Consider the following 19,413-nt stretch of genomic DNA (forward strand, 5'->3'; position numbering starts at 1 on the left):
AGGACAATAACCTAAAACACAAGGCCAAATCTACACCGGAGTTGCTTACCAAGAAGACTGTGAATGTTCCTGAGTGGCCGAGTTACAGTTTTGTCTGAAATCTACTTGAAAATCTATGGCAAGACCTGAAAATGGCTGTCTAGCAATGATCAACAACCAATTTGACAGAGCTTGAAGAATTTTGAAAAGAATAATGGACAAATGTTGCAAAATCTAGGTGTTGAAAGCTCTTAGAAACGTACCCAGAAAGACTCAACGCTGTAATTGCTGCCAAATGTGATTCTAACATGTATTGACTCGGGTGTGAAAACTTATGTAAATGAGAGATTTCTGTATTTCATTTCCAATAAATGTGCATACATTTATAAAAACATGTTTTCACGTTGTCATTATGGGGTATTGTGTGTAGATGGGTGAGAAATATATTTAATCGATTTTGAATTCATTCTCTAACACAACAAAATGTGGAATAAGTCAAGGGGTATGAATACTTTCCTAAGGCACTGTATAAATATGTCATGAATGTGAGTATGGTGCAAAGTGCAGACATAGGTCTAGGTCTCCCACTGGAGGAGAATAGTCTGACTGACAAACAAAGAAGGCTTTGTGTTTCTTTTATTGTAGAAAACCTATATAAAGACACTTCATCCTCATGATTTGAGGGTTAATTTATGTGCTGTGTTAACTGAAGGACAGAAAAAGCTATGATGGCAAGGGATACTGTTAAAGGCAACGGTTGTGTGTGTGTGTGTGTGTGTGTGTGTGTGAACCGTGTGTGTGTTGAGCCTATTCTAACCTTGTCTACCTGCATTCTCCAGGTATGGGATCTTTGAGCGCTGCAGAGAGCTGGTGGAGGCGGGCTATGACGTTCAGCAGCCGGACAAAGAGAACGTCACACTCCTGCACTGGGCCTCCATCAACAATAGAATAGACTTGGTCAAGTGAGTGACACTCTCACACAACCTCACACTGAAGAACCCAATGCCCTTGACCTCATCTCACTATTCAACTGTCTTACATGTGATTTATGAGTTGCAGTAAACCTACATGTACACGTGAAACGCTATTCCCAACACCCACCTATGGGATGTTTCTCCCAGTCAGATTGGATCTCATGCAAGCATACAGTCCTATATCCCTAAACTCACATACAGTCCTATAGCCCTAAACTCACATACAGTCCTATAGCCCTAAACTCACATACAGTCCTATAGCCCTAAACTCACATACAGTCCTATATCCCTAAACTCACATACAGTCCTATAGCCCTAAACTCACATACAGTCCTATATCCCTAAACTCACATACAGTCCTATAGCCCTAAACTCGCATACAGTCCTATAGCCCTAAACTCGCATACAGTCCTATAGCCCTAAACTCACATACAGTCCTATAGCCCTAAACTCACATACAGTCCTATAGCCCTAAACTCACATACAGTCCTATAGCCCTAAACTCACATACAGTCCTATAGCCCTAACGCCTCGATCACACCGACAGTGTCATTGCGTTTTGGTACATCCAGAAGTACATTCATTTTCAATGGATCGCTGCGTTTGCCTTGCAGCATTGCATTGCAGAGGCAGTTGCAGTGCATTCTGTGTGGTGCATACGTTGGATTTATCAAGGGATGCGTCATATTGTATGTGTAGATGGCTTGACAGAAATGGTAGCAGAAGGTGAATGTTGAACTTTTGTTGCACACATATCCAGATGATGCTGCGCACCATTTTGCGCAGTGACGCTGTTGGTGTGGTCGAGTCGTAAACTCACATACTCTCACACAGGACATAGGCCTGCATGGTCCTATACATTAGTGAAAACATTTTGCAACAGAAAACTAGTTTCTTATAGGACAAGTTCAGTTAGTCCCTCCCTCCCTGTTTGTTAGCTTCTGTTTGGTCCCTAGTGAAGTGGACCCAGGTGTGAGTGAATGCACTCATGCTACTGTGCTGTCTTTACCATACCATTGTGGTGCAGAGTGACGTCCTGCAACACACACACTGTACATTACAGGACTGAAACATTGCCAGAACCATGGTCCCTCTGTAGAAGAATAGAATCCCAAACCATTCTAATGCAGCATAGCAGGAAGGGAGAGAACAAGTTCCTGGATGTCTGCTAAGGTCTTGTGGTCCTCTGTAGCTCAGCTGGTAGAGCACGGCGCTTGTAACGCTAAGGTAGTGGGTTCGATCCCCGGGACCACCCATACACAAAAAAAATGTATGCACGCATGACTGTAAGTCGCTTTGGATAAAAAGCGTCTGCTAAATGGCTTATTATTATTATTATTATTGTTATTATTATTATGTCTGAGCAATCAATTCCATTGAAAGGGCAGACACCCTCTTAATACGTTATATTCCTGGAGATCCTGATGCAATAGGAATAAAGCTGAATTTGTCCCATCTGTTTCATCTTACTGCCTCAACAATCTAGTCTTTTCACCGCCTGTAGTTGTGTATGTGGGCTAAATGTATTTCTGACTGTGCCTCTGTCTGTAGGTACTACATATCGAAGGGGGCGATGGTGGACCAGTTGGGAGGTGACCTCAACTCCACACCACTGCATTGGGCCACAAGGTAAGAGTGACACCAGCTTTCCCGGACCAAGCTTGACCAGCAGTCCCAAAACGTTAGGTCCTGTTGGTTATGTTGACGTGTAGACACGACCACCTAGAGATAAAAGGGAAAGGTTATATACTGTACGAAGGAGAGATATTGTTTCCTGTAGACTCTCTCCTTTCCACTGTGTGGGTGTCATGGGGCGTGTTTCTGCTAAAGTCCTGTTCCCAGGAGTCACACGATACCTTCAGGGTTGTATGAACACCCAGTACTACCTCTCCTCCTCGCCCTGTCAGAGAGCTCTCTACTGCATTATTCATATGATCAGGGACCCCATACTTAGCCAGGGCTCACGGCTTTGTCAGCAACCCTCCCCTCCCTGCTAGTGACCTTTCACACTAGATAGGAGTGTAGCCCATCTCTCGGACCAGTAACACTTTCTATATGCGATTTATCTGTAGTATTGTGGATATAAGGACTGAATTGCAATGTTGTTGAGGATTGTGTTTGGATAAGTAGCTCGTGCAGCAATCTTCTTATTAAACCATCTCTCAATTGGATGTAGTATCTACGTTTCATTTGCATTACATTTTAGTCATTTAGCAGACGCTGTTATCCAGAGCTACATGAGTAGTTAGGGTTAAGTGCCTTGCTCAAGGGCACATCGACAGGTTTTTCACCTAGTCAGATCAGGGATTCAAACCGTTTCCTATCTACAAAACCCCCAGAGACTTTACATTTGGATATTGGTGCAATCTGTCATTTCCATTTCTGCTGTTAATAATGCTATGTTAATACAGGGGTTTGGCAAGTTTCTACTGTGCTGCAAATGAAAGTTACAGATTGCTCCTTTAAACAAAACAAAACCCAGAAGCATGTATAAATGCTAATACCACGCAATACCAGTTGGTTCTGGTGCTCATCAACATATCATATTGTGTGTGTGTCCACAGACAGGGCCACCTCTCCATGGTGGTGCAGCTGCTGAAGTATGGGTCAGACCCCTCGCTCATCGACGGAGAGGGCTGCAGCTGTGTCCACCTGGCCGCCCAGTTCGGACACACCTCCATCGTGGCTTACCTCATCGCCAAGGGGCAGGTACGCAGAGTGGACCAACCCCTAACCCTGTGTACTTGTGGAGATATGAGAGGCTTTGATAGGTGTAAGCAATATTGTGAAAATTCTGTTTAGCCTATTAGAGGGCAATGTGGAGATATTACCATATTTCTTCAACCTATCAAATCCTCTCAGATCTCCACAAGTGCGTAGGGGCTAGAGGTTGATTTGGGATTGGCCATGAGGATATGGAACTTGCATCCATTGGATTTACTGTGACATCACCCTTGTGTTATATTTATTCTGATCTCAGCAGAACTGAAATAGTGTTCTTTCAAACTTTCAAAGCTTTTCTCATGTATTCAAATCACAGAAGTTGTTGTTGTCAGCCACCAGGGGGTGTTGTTTCATTAGTTTTCCACAGCTGCATTCACATTGGGAGCGCTGCTAGGTTTTTCCTGGATCTGTTCAGTAGCTCAAACATCTTCAAAAAAGCAGAGTGTCGGTCTTCTCTCTGTCTATTGGGGGTTTGTGACCATGTGCTCTTTCTCCCTCTCCTCCTATAGGATGTGGACATGATGGATCAGAACGGCATGACTCCCTTGATGTGGGCAGCTTACAGGACACACAGGTGTGTGTGTGTGTGTGTGTGTGTGTGTGCCATGCATGCCATGCTGCCGTTCGCGTGGTTGCCGTGCCACGCGTTCACCCATATCCTTCACCTGTGGGATCGGCTGAGGGGTGGTGGGGGGGGGTGCTGAGGAGTATTTCTGTCTGTAATAAAGCCCTTTTGTGGGGAAAAAAACATTCTGATTGGCTGGGCCTGGCTCCCCATTGGGTGGGCCTGGCTGGCAAGTGGGTGGGCCTATGCCCACCCATGGCTGCACCCCTGCCCAGTCATGTGAAATTCATAGATTATGGCCTAATGAATTTATTTCAAAATGAACTGTAACTCAGTAAAATCTTTGAAATTGTTGCATGTTGCGTTTTATATTTTTGTTCAGTATAGATACACAACATTTATAAATGGATCAAAAGACAGATAAGAGACTGATACTAAAAGCACAAAGAACAATGTGCAGTGGGCTAATACACTGGACTTCGATTGTCGTTAATTAGAGCACATTAAACTACGACCCTTTGAGTCTCATTAATGGACAATAAAGGCTTTGAACATGACCTTTGACCTTTGTCCCATCCCAACAGCGTGGACCCCACCCGGCTACTGCTGACCTTCAACGTGTCGGTCAACCTGGGTGACAAGTACCACAAGAACACGGCTCTGCACTGGGCCGTGTTGGCCGGCAACACCACCGTCATCACCCTGCTGCTGGACTCCAACTCCAACGTGGACGCACAGAACATCAAGGTGAGGCTGGGGTCAGCTTTGGATCTCCCCCCTAATGGTTAGGATTGGGGGAGGAGAAGCTGATCCTAGATCTGTACCTAGGGGGAAACTTCACCCCAGAGCCAGGCTATGTTACATAAGGCCCACATGTCTCCTACTAACCTTTGACCTGTAGAACATGCTTGTATCTTGTTACCTTTCATAGCTATCCTGTATCTCGTTACCTTTTATAGCTGTCCTGTATCCTGTTACCTTTCATAGCTGTCCTGTATCCTGTTACCTTTCATAGCTGTCCTGTATCTTGTTACCTTTCATAGCTGTCCTGTTACCTTTTATAGCTATCCTGTTACCTTTTATAGCTATCCTGTTACCTTTTATAGCTGTCCTGTATCTCGTTACCTTTTATAGCTGTCCTGTATACTGTTACCTTTCATAGCTGTCCTGTATCCTGTTACCTTTCATAGCTGTCCTGTATCCTGTTACCTTTTATAGCTATCCTGTATCTCGTTACCTTTCATAGCTGTCCTGTATCTCGTTACCTTTTATAGCTGTCCTGTATCATGTTACCTTTCATAGCTGTCCTGTATCCTGTTACCTTTCATAGCTGTCCTGTATCTTGTTACCTTTCATAGCTGTCCTGTATCTTGTTACCTTTCATAGCTGTCCTGTTACCTTTTATAGCTATCCTGTTACCTTTCATAGCTATCCTGTATCTTGTTACCTTTCATAGCTGTCCTGTATCTTGTTACCTTTTATAGCTATCCTGTTACCTTTCATAGCTGTCCTGTATTTTGTTACCTTTCATAGCTGTCCTGTATCTTGTTACCTTTCATAGCTGTCCTGTATCTTGTTACCTTTTATAGCTATCCTGTTACCTTTCATAGCTGTCCTGTATTTTGTTACCTTTCATAGCTGTCCTGTATCTTGTTACCTTTCATAGCTGTCCTGTATCTTGTTACCTTTTATAGCTATCCTGTATCCTGTTACCTTTCATAGCTGTCCTGTATTTTGTTACCTTTCATAGCTGTCCTGTATTTTGTTACCTTTCATAGCTATCCTGTATCCTGTTACCTTTCATAGCTGTCCTGTATCTTGTTACCTTTCATAGCTGTCCTGTATCTTGTTACCTTTCATAGCTGTCCTGTATCTTGTTACCTTTCATAGCTGTCCTGTATCTTGTTACCTTTCATAGCTGTCCTGTATCTTGTTACCTTTTATAGCTATTCTGTATCTCGTTACCTTTCATAGCTGTCCTGTATCTTGTTACCTTTCATAGCTATCCTGTATCCTGTTACCTTTTATAGCTGTCCTGTATCCTGTTACCTTTTATAGCTGTCCTGTATCCTGTTACCTTTTATAGCTATCCTGTATCTCGTTACCTTTTATAGCTGTCCTGTATCTTGTTACCTTTCATAGCTGTCCTGTATCCTGTTACCTTTTATAGCTGTCCTGTATCCTGTTACCTTTTATAGCTGTCCTGTTACCTTTTATAGCTATCCTGTATCTTGTTACCTTTCATAGCTGTCCTGTATCTTATCTTTCATAGCTGTCCTGTATCTTGTTACCTTTCATAGCTGTCCTGTATCCTGTTACCTTTTATAGCTATCCTGTTACCTTTCATAGCTGTCCTGTATCTTGTTACCTTTCATAGCTGTCCTGTTACCTTTTATAGCTATCCTGTTACCTTTCATAGCTATCTTGTTACCTTTCATAGCTGTCCTGTATCTTGTTACCTTTCATAGCTATCCTGTATCCTGTTACCTTTTATAGCTGTCCTGTATCCTGTTAACCTTTATAGCTATCCTGTTACCTTTTATAGCTGTCCTGGTACCTTTCATAGCTATCTTGTATCCTGTTACCTTTCATAGCTGTCCTGTATCTTATCTTTTATAGCTGTCCTGTATCCTGTTACCTTTCATAGCTATCCTGTTACCTTTCATAGCTGTCCTGTATCTTATCTTTTATAGCTGTCCTGTATCTTGTTACCTTTCATAGCTATCCTGTATGCTGTTACCTTTCATAGCTATCCTGTATCCTGTTACCTTTCATAGCTGTCCTGCCATAACTTGAAAGGTGGAGCGTCAATATCCAGTGTGGCCAATTAGGATACCCGGATCACCATCAGTGTTTAGTGTCCATCCTCTAATCTTTCTCCTATCCTACTGTTTAGTGGTTATATAGATATAATAGATATAGATATAATAGAGATCCAGAATTAATAGAGCTATTTCAATCTGTGGTTTTTCCTGTGTCCTCAGAAGTCCTATGATCCGGTACTACTATCTGTGAATCAGGCTCTCTATGTGTTAAATTGTTACCGTGGTGATTAGCTGGTTGTTACCATGGTGATTAGGTGGTTAAACTGTCCTCTGGATGTATCCCTCTGTTGTCCTCCAGGGTGAGACGCCGCTGGACCTGGCCAAGCAGAGGAAAAACGTCTGGATGGTCAACCATTTGCAGGAGGCCCGGCAGGCCAAGGGCTACGACAGCCCTGGCTACCTGAAGAAGCTGAAGATGGACAAGGTAGAGACCAGGGAGGAGACTGAGTTGACATACACAAGCATGCAGGCTTGCGCGCACTCAGACTCGGACACACACACACTCACTCACGCACACACTTATTCGCGTAAGCATGTATGCAAACCCCCTCACACACACACACTCAAAAGATGGATAGGAACACACACACACACGTCACATGATTGTCCGCACAGTCTGTAGGATGAACCGTAGCACGTCCACTGTCAAGGCCTAAGTCTATCTCAGAATGACTTCTAGGTAAAACCAGACACGCAGTCTTCATTGTCCACCGGAGAGTTCCCTATACTAGCACATCCCTCCCAGTCTCCAGACTGTATCAAAACCCTCAGTGAAATCACACAAGACCAAACTGTTCTCCAGACCCAACAAGGGCGTTTCAGGGTTAATACACCGGCCACTTTCACCATTTGGGTCATAATGGCCAAGTTCCAGGTCATCTTGTTTGCAGTCGCACCGCACAGATGATCAGATCTCACAATGCCTGGAGAAGTGTTAAACGTTGCTGGAACCACATTACATTACATTTGGTCATTGATAGGATATTACATTATTTTGATATAGCAATAGTCTGAGATGTGCTGCTTGATTGTCAAGAACAATGTGTAGGGTTAAGTTGCCCTTAGATGCTAATCTTGGGTCAGTTTTACATTTCCTCCACTTATGGTTAAGTCTAAAGAGCCTTCCGCCACCTGTCTTTCCGGCCAATAATCCCAGACCCTAAAATAAGCACCTTCAGGCCTAATTGCTGCTTTCTTGTTGACGAGAGACATACAGACAAAGGCTAACACTCTATTTAGACCTCCTCTGGCCTCTGTGTCTTGAAGTAATTGCGCATCCAAGGTAGTGATTTCTTGGAGTCTGAGGAACCCAGCTGTTTGTCTGCACGGACAGACCAGAGGATTGTGTCAAGGCCCTAATCAGTGAATAAGGTGAAGTTGCCCCTAGACGGTGATCTTGGGTCAGTTCAGCATTTTCCCCACTAATAGTTAAGGTTAGGATTGGGGCATTGGAAGCTGATCATAGATCTGTACTTAACCCCAAAGCACTAATCAGCACCTTTAAGTCCAGTGTGCTAACCACCCTTGCTCTCTGGGACAGGATGAGCACATAGCACCCACTAGTTATACTTGTATCTTGTGATTTTCAAAGTTTTGCTTCTTGACCTTGCATTTCTGTTGTCTTTCAAATTCATACGCTGTCGCACTGGACGATGTAGGTTGTCAAGGTACATCTTTAGACAGAACTCCAGAGGGAGGCCCCATTAGCTGCTGTCACACTGTCACGCTATGACACAAGTCACCCGGCCAAGCTAGTATGTGCTAGTGCCAGAGAGGTTTGGAAGTCTAGAGACTAAACTAGCAATCACTTCCTGTAACTGCCACGAGATTCAGGTAAGTTGTTTCCATACTAGTTGTTTATAGGAAGTGATCCCTTGTTGAGTCTCAACGTTCTCTCACCTTTCTGGCGCCAGCAGGCAGTCTTGCAGGGATGTAGCACGACAATGTGAAAGCGTCTCTTGATGATCTAGTCTTATTTTTTTATTTTTTTATTACTAGCTCTGACTCTGCTGAAATGTACTTCCTATGACTGGCCCACCTAGCTATCTTAAGATGAATGCACTAACTGTAAATCGCTCTATGACTAAAATGTAGTCTAGGTTAAAGTACTGTCCTCTGTAGAGTTTAGATGGTTGGTGAGTTTTGCTAGAGTCAAACACACTCGAGTCCTTGATGGCCATGGTGTCAGCAGGTTTTTGTTCCTCCCTTGCACTAAATTGATCAAGTCAGGTAATTGTTTTAGACCTGGAAAACCTTCCAAACCAATCAGACTCTTAACATAAAGGGTGAAAACCAGCTACAGACATAGCGGCCCCCCAGGAATTTATTACGGTTACGTCCCAAATCACACCCTATTCCCTATAGGCTTATGAGCCCTGGTCAAAAGTAGGGCACTATACAGGGAATAGGAAGCCATTTGGGAGGCAGCCTAAGAACCCCTGTGCTAGAACAATAGCTATCCAATCCCCTTTGGCTAGCTCTGGGCATGTTTACATCACTTTAGTGGATGACCCTATAGTTACACCGTCAAGAGTGCTTCCCTGCCTTGCTGTTACAAACTCTCTCCTCCTCCCCTCCCCCTATCTCTGGTCCTCCCCCTCCTCTCCTCCTCCCCTCCCTCTATCTCTGGTCCTCCCCCTCCTCTCCTCCTTCCCTCCCTCTATCTCTGGTCCTCCCCCTCCTCTCCTCCTTCCCTCCCTCTATCTCTGGTCCTCCCCCTCCTCTCCTCCTCCCCTCCCTCTATCTCTGGTCCTCCCCCTCTCCCAGGAGTTCAGACAGAAGATCATGTTGGGGACCCCCTTCCTGGTGATCTGGCTGGTGGGATTCATCGCTGACCTGGACATCGACTCCTGGCTCCTCAAGGGCCTGATGTACTGCGGCATGTGGGTCACTGTGCAGTTCCTCTCCAAGTACGTCACACACACCTTTGACAGTATCTCTTGCTATCAATGTAGCCGTGTTGTGCAACAAACACACACACACACACACCCTTCTGCAGCCCCATCAGGTTAGGGCTTGGTTTATTTCTCTCTAACATGAGCCATGCCAGCAGGTTAGGGCTTGCTTTATTTCTCTCTAACATGAGCCATGCCAGCAGGTTAGGGCTTGCTTTATTTCTCTCTAACATGAGCCATGCCAGCAGGTTAGGGCTTGCTTTATTTCTCTCTAACATGAGCCATGCCAGCAGGTTAGGGCTTGCTTTATTTCTCTCTAACATGAGCCATGCCAGCAGGTTAGGGCTTGCTTTATTTCTCTCTAACATGAGCCATGCCAGCAGGTTAGGGCTTGCTTTATTTCTCTCTAACATGAGCCATGCCAGCAGGTTAGGGCTTGCTTTATTTCTCTCTAACATGAGCCATGCCAGCAGGTTAGGGCTTGCTTTATTTCTCTCTAACATGAGCCATGCCAGCAGGTTAGGGCTTGCTTTATTTCTCTCTAACATGAGCCATGCCAGCAGGTTAGGGCTTGCTTTATTTCTCTCTAACATGAGCCATGCCAGCAGGTTAGGGCTTGCTTTATTTCTCTCTAACATGAGCCATGCCAGCAGGTTAGGGCTTGCTTTATTTCTCTCTAACATGAGCCATGCCAGCAGGTTAGGGCTTGCTTTATTTCTCTCTAACATGAGCCATGCCAGCAGGTTAGGGCTTGCTTTATTTCTCTCTAACATGAGCCATGCCAGCAGGTTAGGGCTTGCTTTATTTCTCTCTAACATGAGCCATGCCAGCAGGTTAGGGCTTGCTTTATTTCTCTCTAACATGAGCCATGCCAGCAGGTTAGGGCTTTCTTTATTTCTCTCTAACATGAGCCATGCCAGCAGGTTAGGGCTTGCTTTATTTCTCTCTAACATGAGCCATGCCAGCAGGTTAGGGCTTGCTTTATTTCTCTCTAACATGAGCCATGCCAGCAGGTTAGGGCTTGCTTTATTTCTCTCTAACATGAGCCATGCCAGCAGGTTAGGGCTTGCTTTATTTCTCTCTAACATGAGACATGCCAGCAGGTTAGGGCTTGCTTTATTTCTCTCTAACATGAGCCATGCCAGCAGGTTAGGGCTTGCTTTATTTCTCTCTAACATGAGCCATGCCAGCAGGTTAGGGCTTGCTTTATTTCTCTCTAACATGAGCCATGCCAGCAGGTTAGGGCTTGCTTTATTTCTCTCTAACATGAGCCATGCCAGCAGGTTAGGGCTTGCTTTATTTCTCTCTAACATGAGCCATGCCAGCAGGTTAGGGCTTGCTTTATTTCTCTCTAACATGAGCCATGCCAGCAGGTTAGGGCTTGCTTTATTTCTCTCTAACATGAGCCATGCCAGCAGGTTAGGGCTTGCTTTATTTCTCTCTAACATGAGCCATGCCAGCAGGTTAGGGCTTGCTTTATTTCTCTCTAACATGAGCCATGCCAGCAGGTTAGGGCTTGCTTTATTTCTCTCTAACATGAGCCATGCCAGCAGGTTAGGGCTTGCTTTATTTCTCTCTAACATGAGCCATGCCAGCAGGTTAGGGCTTGCTTTATTTCTCTCTAACATGAGCCATGCCAGCAGGTTAGGGCTTGCTTTATTTCTCTCTAACATGAGACATGCCAGCAGGTTAGGGCTTGCTTTATTTCTCTCTATCTGGATGCCTGTGATATGTAGTTCTAAAGGTTTTGTGGAGTGTGAGATTTGATGTTTTTTACTGCTGAATTCTAACAGTGATTCTCTCTCTTCTCTCTCTTCTTCCTCCCCAGGTCTTTCTTTGACCACTCCATGCACAGCGCCCTGCCCCTGGGAATCTACCTGGCAACCAAGTTCTGGATGTACGTGACCTGGTTCTACTGGTTCTGGAATGATATCCTTCACAATAAGAGTCTCCTGGTTTCCTTGGCCTTTTCTCATTGCAAGCGTGATACATCAGTAAGCTGCTGTGCTGTACAACGGGGCTTTCGTTCACAGCGCAACATGGAAAGACAGCTGTGTGTGTCTATTCACCTCCTAAGAATCAATTATTTCATCAAGGAGGGAGTTGACTTCTGCGAATACTTGATTGATGGGTTTTGACTGAGAGCAAATGTGTATGAATACCTCCCCTGCGGCAATTGGTCCATTAGGGTGTCAGTCAAACTGCAGCCTATTCCAAACAGACAGATTGGCTTTCCCTTCTTCCATCTGGAACCCCTCTCGTCATGATCACTGGAGTGTGAGGCCAACTAAAGAGCGTTCACCTGCTCTCAGACTAGAATACAGAGAGCATTATAACACCCTCCAGGGCTCTTTCACTATTGTGTAAACGTTTGGCCCACAACAAGACGATGCAAATGTTTCAGTTGACGGCAGATTAATTATTTCTATATGCTATCCACCATTGCATTTGCGTCACAGATTACATCAGAGGCACTTGTGATGCAACCCTATTGGTTGCTTTGAGTTTGTTGATTATGACAACATTTAACATTTAAGTAATTTAGTAGACGCTCTTATCCAGAGCGACTTACAAATTGGGGCATTCATTTACATTACATTACATTTTAGTCATTTAGCAGACGCTCTTATCCAGAGCGACTTACAGTTAGTGAATACATTTTTATTTTATTTTTATACTGCCCCCCCGTGGGAATCGAACCCACAACCCTGGCGTTGCAAACGCCATGCTCTATCAACTGAGCTACATCCCTGCCGGCCATTCCCTCCCCTACCCTGGACGACGCTGGGCCAATTGTGCGCCGCCCATGAGTCTCCCGGTCACGGCCGGCTGCGACAGAGCCTGGATTTGAACCAGGATCTAGTGGCACAGTTAGCACTGCGATGCAGTGCCTTAGACCACTGCGCCAGTTGAGCATTTTCCCCACTAATGGTTAAGATTGGGGGAGGGGGAGCTGATCCTACCTAGTTGATCATCTGTACCCAGGGAAACTTCACCCCGGAGCGTTCACAAACTCAAGCTGTCCCTCCTCACTCCAGTCCATCTGTGCCTCTTCGGGAAGTGGATGTTATGTAACTGTGGTGGTAACCTTGCCTGAGACCAGAAGACTCGCGTTACCTCCCGAGTTAATGCCTTGGCTGTAGCTCAGCAGGCTAACACAGTCTTGGCGTGCGCAGGAGACCGAGGTCGGTACCCAGTTGGTCACATGTAGTCTAAATGTCTATGATTGTTGTGATCTGGGTTGAATCTTATACAGCCATGGTGGTTGTGTGGTGGTTGTACGGTGGTTGTGAGGCAGCCATGCGACGTCTCTGCAATAGTAATCAGTGGAGGCGGCTTGGCCTTTGTCTAGACTTTGTGTCTGCATTGACTTCCAGGTGTGGGCTTGGTGTCTCTGGCTCTGTCTCCACCTGGTTTTCTCAGTCTGCTGCTGCTGACTGGTTATCATTCAAAGCCTGCAGTTGAAATCAGATCATGTGTCTTGGGTGGAGCCCAAAGCGGTTGCCTTTTCAGCCCCAGCACGTATTTCCTTCTACATGGGACTCAAAGGAGAAAAGCTTTTCTCCTGAAAGTAGTTACAAGGACTGGGTCACCGCCACAGTTTTATTGTTACTGAAATAGTAGGAGACTGGGGAGGAGGAGAGAGTAGAAGTCTATTAGTAGGAGACTGGGGAGGAGGAGAGAGTAGAAGTCTATTAGTAGGAGACTGGGGGAGGAGGAGAGAGTAGAAGTCTATTAGTAGGAGACTGGGGAGGAGGAGAGAGTAGAAGTCTATTAGTAGGAGACTGGGGAGGAGGAGAGAGTAGAAGTCTATTAGTAGGAGACTGGGGAGGAGGAGAGAGTAGAAGTCTATTAGTAGGAGACTGGGGAGGAGGAGAGAGTAGAAGTCTATTAGTAGGAGACTGGGGAGGAGGAGAGAGTAGAAGTCTATTAGTAGGAGATTGGGGGAGGAGGAGAGAGTAGAAGTCTATTAGTAGGAGACTGGGGAGGAGGAGAGAGTAGAAGTCTATTAGTAGGAGACTGGGGAGGAGGAGAGAGTAGAAGTCTATTAGTAGGAGACTGGGGGAGGAGGAGAGAGTAGAAGTCTATTAGTAGGAGACTGGGGAGGAGGAGAGAGTAGAAGTCTATTAGTAGGAGACTGGGGGAGGAGGAGAGAGTAGAAGTCTATAATAGTAGGAGACTGGGGAGGAGGAGAGAGTAGAAGTCTATTAGTAGGAGACTGGGGGAGGAGGAGAGAGTAGAAGTCTATAATAGTAGGAGACTGGGGAGGAGGAGAGAGTAGAAGTCTATTAGTAGGAGACTGGGGAGGAGGAGAGAGTAGAAGTCTATTAGTAGGAGACTGGGGGAGGAGGAGAGAGTAGAAGTCTATTAGTAGGAGACTGGGGGAGGAGGAGAGAGTAGAAGTCTATTAGTAGGAGACTGGGGAGGAGGAGAGAGTAGAAGTCTATTAGTAGGAGACTGGGGGAGGAGGAGAGAGTAGAAGTCTATAATAGTAGGAGACTGGGGAGGAGGAGAGAGTAGAAGTCTCTAATAGTAGGAGACTGGGGGAGGAGGAGAGAGTAGAAGTCTATTAGTAGGAGACTGGGGAGGAGGAGAGAGTAGAAGTCAAGTATGAATCTAGTCATTGTTGTCTCTAGTTGCCTGACAAGATGGATTCCTCCACTGAGCTGGCCCTGTAACATGCTCCTTTAAGGAGGACATTCAGTCTTCAGCCAGACGATGATGACTTGCAGTCAGAGGAGAGGTGGTGAGGAAAAACAGACTTCTCAGCACAGACTACCCTGCACCACACTGTATAGAGGTGTAGGGGGAGTTTGCCCCTAGATGCTGATCTCGGGTCAGTTTAGAATTTTCCCTATTAATGGTTAAGGATAGGATTGTGGGAGGGAAAGCTTGTCCTAGATCTGTACCTAAGAGAAATTTCACCCCGGGGCTGTATGGACAGTGTCAGAACACCATTCGTCTCCGTAAATCAGCATGCTTCATAAATGCTTGGCGTGACCCTTTTGTTTGACCCTTGAGCGTCAGCCATCTTGTGTAATACCCCTTCCTCCTAAGCCATTCCAGAGACTAATTGCTGCTACGGGGAGGGCCTACACAACGCCTCAAGGGAAACATTGAAATGTCGTCCATATGAGAATCTCCATCGATCACTGTAAGAATTACCGGCTCCATGCCAACAGTATCACGGCCCATTGATTTAGTGGGACGATAAGGACTTCCATGCATGCATCCCAAATGGCACCCTGTTCCCTTTGTAGTGCACTACTTTATATGGAAATTCACTTTGTTCCACTACACTAAATGGGAAATAATATGGTGGCATTTGGGACGCAGCTCCACGTAGTTCATTTAGAGAGTTTATCTTATGAAGTAGCTAAATTGACATACAGAGGAAGAGGTAATTACAGCGCCCAGATTTCTTTGGTGATAATTCTACAGATTTATGACCTCATTCAGCCTTTAGAGACTGAAAGCGCTGTAGAGTATGGCTGGGACCCAAATAGCACACTATTTCCTATGTAGAGCTCTGGGGGGGGCTCTGAGTTTCCTTCCTGGAATCTAGTTGAGGTTGTAATGCCGTGACTTAACTCCCCACCCCCACTGTAATTGAGGATATCCTTCTTGACGCTACCAGCCCACAGATGTCCTTGTGTCTAACTCCCCTCAACCCACACACACCCTTATCACTAGATGGCCATAAACACTTTAAACAGCTCTTGTGGACACAATCATTAATGACGTTAAGTCAACTCCATAATCTAAAGTCTATTTGGTCAGTCAATCAGATATGTTTCTCTCATGTATGGAATCAACATTCTAACTACACACTGTGGGAGGTGTGTTTATGATTGGTTAAATGCACAAAGAAATGCCAATGTACCTTGGGTGTAGGCATTTCCTAAATACAGGAATAAAAAAAAAAAAAAAAAAAAATGTAAATACAATTCTGAAGTTGTAAATCCTAAGTAGGTTTATGTGATTGTTTCATTTGTAGTTCCTAATTACATGACTACAGGCCCTGTGAAAACTAAACCTGGGTTCTAGATAATAGAGAGATTGTATGGATCAACATTGGCATTTTATGGTAAAGCCTAACCACTCCCTTTTGTTAGGCACACTCCGTTGTTTCTGTTGTATTTCCTGTACAAATTATGACGTGTGTGTGTGTGTGTGTGACTCGGGACTCTGGTTGGGTGAGAGTATGAGTCAAGCTTCCACTGAGCTGCTTTCCTCGTAGGCTGGAGTGGGCGGAGGGCGAGTCTTTTTACGTCCCAAATGGCACCCAATTCCCTTTATAGTGCACTACATGGTCAAAAGTAGTGCACTACATAGAGAATAGGGTGCCATTTGTCGGGATGATGTCACTATGGCTAGTCCAAGCCAACCCAGTCATCTAGGTCCAATGCAGCCGTTTTTAACTCTGTATCAAATCATTTCTGGGTAACAATTAAGTACCTTACTGTGATTTGTTTTTCAATAAAAATGGTCAAAAAGAATAGATAGCGTCTTAACAAATAGTAATTTCTCAAGCAAGAATTTTGATAGGACTGTCTGGGAGTGGTCTGAGTAGGGAAAACTGAAAACTAGCTGTTATTGGCAGAGAGGTTTGGAACTCTCTTTCTTATTGGACTATTAACTAAGTTACCACCTGGTGACATCACCAGGCAGGCCAAAGCTCCATCCCACCAAAGCAGGCTGAAGTTTCAGGCAGTCTTTTCAAACAGCCTTTTACACTAAAAGGGCATTCTCAGTATTATTCAACCTCATCGTAAGGAAGTATATATAAAACACAGGAAAATCACTGGCCCTCTAAACTCTTAACTGTACTCATCATGTCCTCTGAAGGAAATGACTGACCCAGTGCTTTCATTGGTCAAGATGGGTGAAATGTACCAAGATGTTAAAGCTGTCATCATCATAATCATCATCATAATCATGTTTTGCCAGTGAGTAGTTCACTCTTGTCAGATAATTGTAGATTCATATGCATTTGCTGTCTGACCTTGTCCAAAGACTGCTCACAGGGTAGTGAAACCAATATATCATTGTGTTATTTGGGTGAACCTTCCCTTTAAGAGCTGTAGTCACCTTTCAGTCAATCAGCCGTCCTCCTGAACTCCTCTGTACATCTCCCGTTCGCCACCGTCCACCTGCCTTTCCTCCTGAACAGTGTCGGTCTGTTCTACAACTTCGGCAAGTCCTGGAAATCAGACCCAGGGATCATCAAAGCCTCAGAGGAACAGAAGAAAAAGGTAAACGCTGCCACTACCATGACGCTGGTACTACCATGACACCTGTACTACCATGACGCCGGTACTACCATGACGCTGGTACTACCATGACGCTTGTACTACCATGACGCCGGTACTACCATGACGCTGGTACTACCATGACGCTTGTACTACCATGACGCCGGTACTACCATGACGCTGCCACTACCATGACGCTGGTACTACCATGACGCTGGTACTACCATGACGCTTGTACTACCATGACGCTGGTACTACCATGACGCTGCCACTACCATGACGCTGGTACTACCATGACGCTGCCACTACCATGACGCTTGTACTACCATGACGCTTGTACTACCATGACGCTGGTACTACCATGACGCTTGTACTACCATGACGCTGGTACTACCATGACGCTTGTACTACCATGACGCTGGTACTACCATGACGCTGGTACTACCATGACGCTGGTACTACCATGACGCTGCCACTACCATGACGCTGGTACTACCATGACGCTGGTACTACCATGACGCTTGTACTACCATGACGCTGGTACTACCATGACGCTGCCACTACCATGACGCTTGTACTACCATGACGCTTGTACTACCATGACGCTTGTACTACCATGACGCTGGTACTACCATGACGCTTGTACTACCATGACGCTGCCACTACCATGACGCTGGTACTACCATGACGCTGGTACTACCATGACGCTTGTACTACCATGACGCTGGTACTACCATGACGCTGCCACTACCATGACGCTGGTACTACCATGACGCTGCCACTACCATGACGCTGGTACTACCATGACGCGTGTACTACCATGACGCGTGTACTACCATGACGCGTGTACTACCATGACGCGTGTACTACCATGACGCGTGTACTACCATGACGCGTGTACTACCATGACGCGTGTACTACCATGACGCGTGTACTACCATGACGCGTGTACTACCATGACGCGTGTACTACCATGACGCGTGTACTACCATGACGCGTGTACTACCATGACGCGGCCACTACCATGACGCTGGTACTACCATGACGCTGCCACTACCATGACGCGTGTACTACCATGACGCGTGTACTACCATGACGCGTGTACTACCATGACGCGTGTACTACCATGACGCGTGTACTACCATGACGCGTGTACTACCATGACGCGTGTACTACCATGACGCTGCCACTACCATGACGCTTGTACTACCATGACGCTTGTACTACCATGACGCCGGTACTACCATGACGCCGGTACTACCATGACGCCTGTACTACCATGACGCTGCCACTACCATGACGCGTGTACTACCATGACGCGTGTACTACCATGACGCGTGTACTACCATGACGCGTGTACTACCATGACGCGTGTACTACCATGACGCGTGTACTACCATGACGCGTGTACTACCATGACGCGTGTACTACCATGACGCGTGTACTACCATGACGCGTGTACTACCATGACGCGTGTACTACCATGACGCGTGTACTACCATGACGCGTGTACTACCATGACGCGTGTACTACCATGACGCGTGTACTACCATGACGCGTGTACTACCATGACGCGTGTACTACCATGACGCGTGTACTACCATGACGCGTGTACTACCATGACGCGTGTACTACCATGACGCTGGTACTACCATGACGCTGGTACTACCATGACGCTGGTACTACCATGACGCTGGTACTACCATGACGCTGGTACTACCATGACGCGTGTACTACCATGACGCTTGTACTACCATGACGCTTGTACTACCATGACGCTGCCACTACCATGACGCTGGTACTACCATGACGCTGGTACTACCATGACGCTGGTACTACCATGACGCTGCCACTACCATGACGCTGGTACTACCATGACGCTTGTACTACCATGACGCTTGTACTACCATGACGCTTGTACTACCATGACGCTGCCACTACCATGACGCTGGTACTACCATGACGCTGCCACTACCATGACGCTGCCACTACCATGACGCTGGTACTACCATGACGCTGGTACTACCATGACGCTGGTACTACCATGACGCTGCCACTACCATGACGCCGGTACTACCATGACGCCGGTACTACCATGACGCCGGTACTACCATGACGCTGCCACTACCATGACGCTGCCACTACCATGACGCTTGTACTACCATGACGCTGGTACTACCATGACGCTTGTACTACCAT

At 45.9% G+C, this 19,413-nt stretch overlaps 1 protein-coding gene across 1 annotated transcript in view; it reads left to right on the plus strand.

Moving 5' to 3' along the window:
• Positions 1 to 19,413, plus strand: part of LOC311140457 (palmitoyltransferase ZDHHC17) — a 43,642-nt gene that overhangs the window by 17,199 nt on the left and 7,030 nt on the right. Inside the window, exons 3-11 of the mRNA XM_084175523.1 lie at positions 819 to 941; positions 2,505 to 2,582; positions 3,518 to 3,662; positions 4,187 to 4,251; positions 4,827 to 4,989; positions 7,366 to 7,491; positions 9,834 to 9,976; positions 11,790 to 11,890; positions 17,093 to 17,217. Of these exons, the coding sequence (XP_084031649.1) occupies positions 819 to 941; positions 2,505 to 2,582; positions 3,518 to 3,662; positions 4,187 to 4,251; positions 4,827 to 4,989; positions 7,366 to 7,491; positions 9,834 to 9,976; positions 11,790 to 11,890; positions 17,093 to 17,217 (1,069 nt within the window). The remainder of the gene's footprint in view (positions 1 to 818; positions 942 to 2,504; positions 2,583 to 3,517; positions 3,663 to 4,186; positions 4,252 to 4,826; positions 4,990 to 7,365; positions 7,492 to 9,833; positions 9,977 to 11,789; positions 11,891 to 17,092; positions 17,218 to 19,413) is intronic.

This window comes from Coregonus lavaretus (assembly GCF_964263955.1).
Source record: "Coregonus lavaretus genome assembly, chromosome: 13".
NCBI lineage: Eukaryota > Metazoa > Chordata > Actinopteri > Salmoniformes > Salmonidae > Coregonus > Coregonus lavaretus.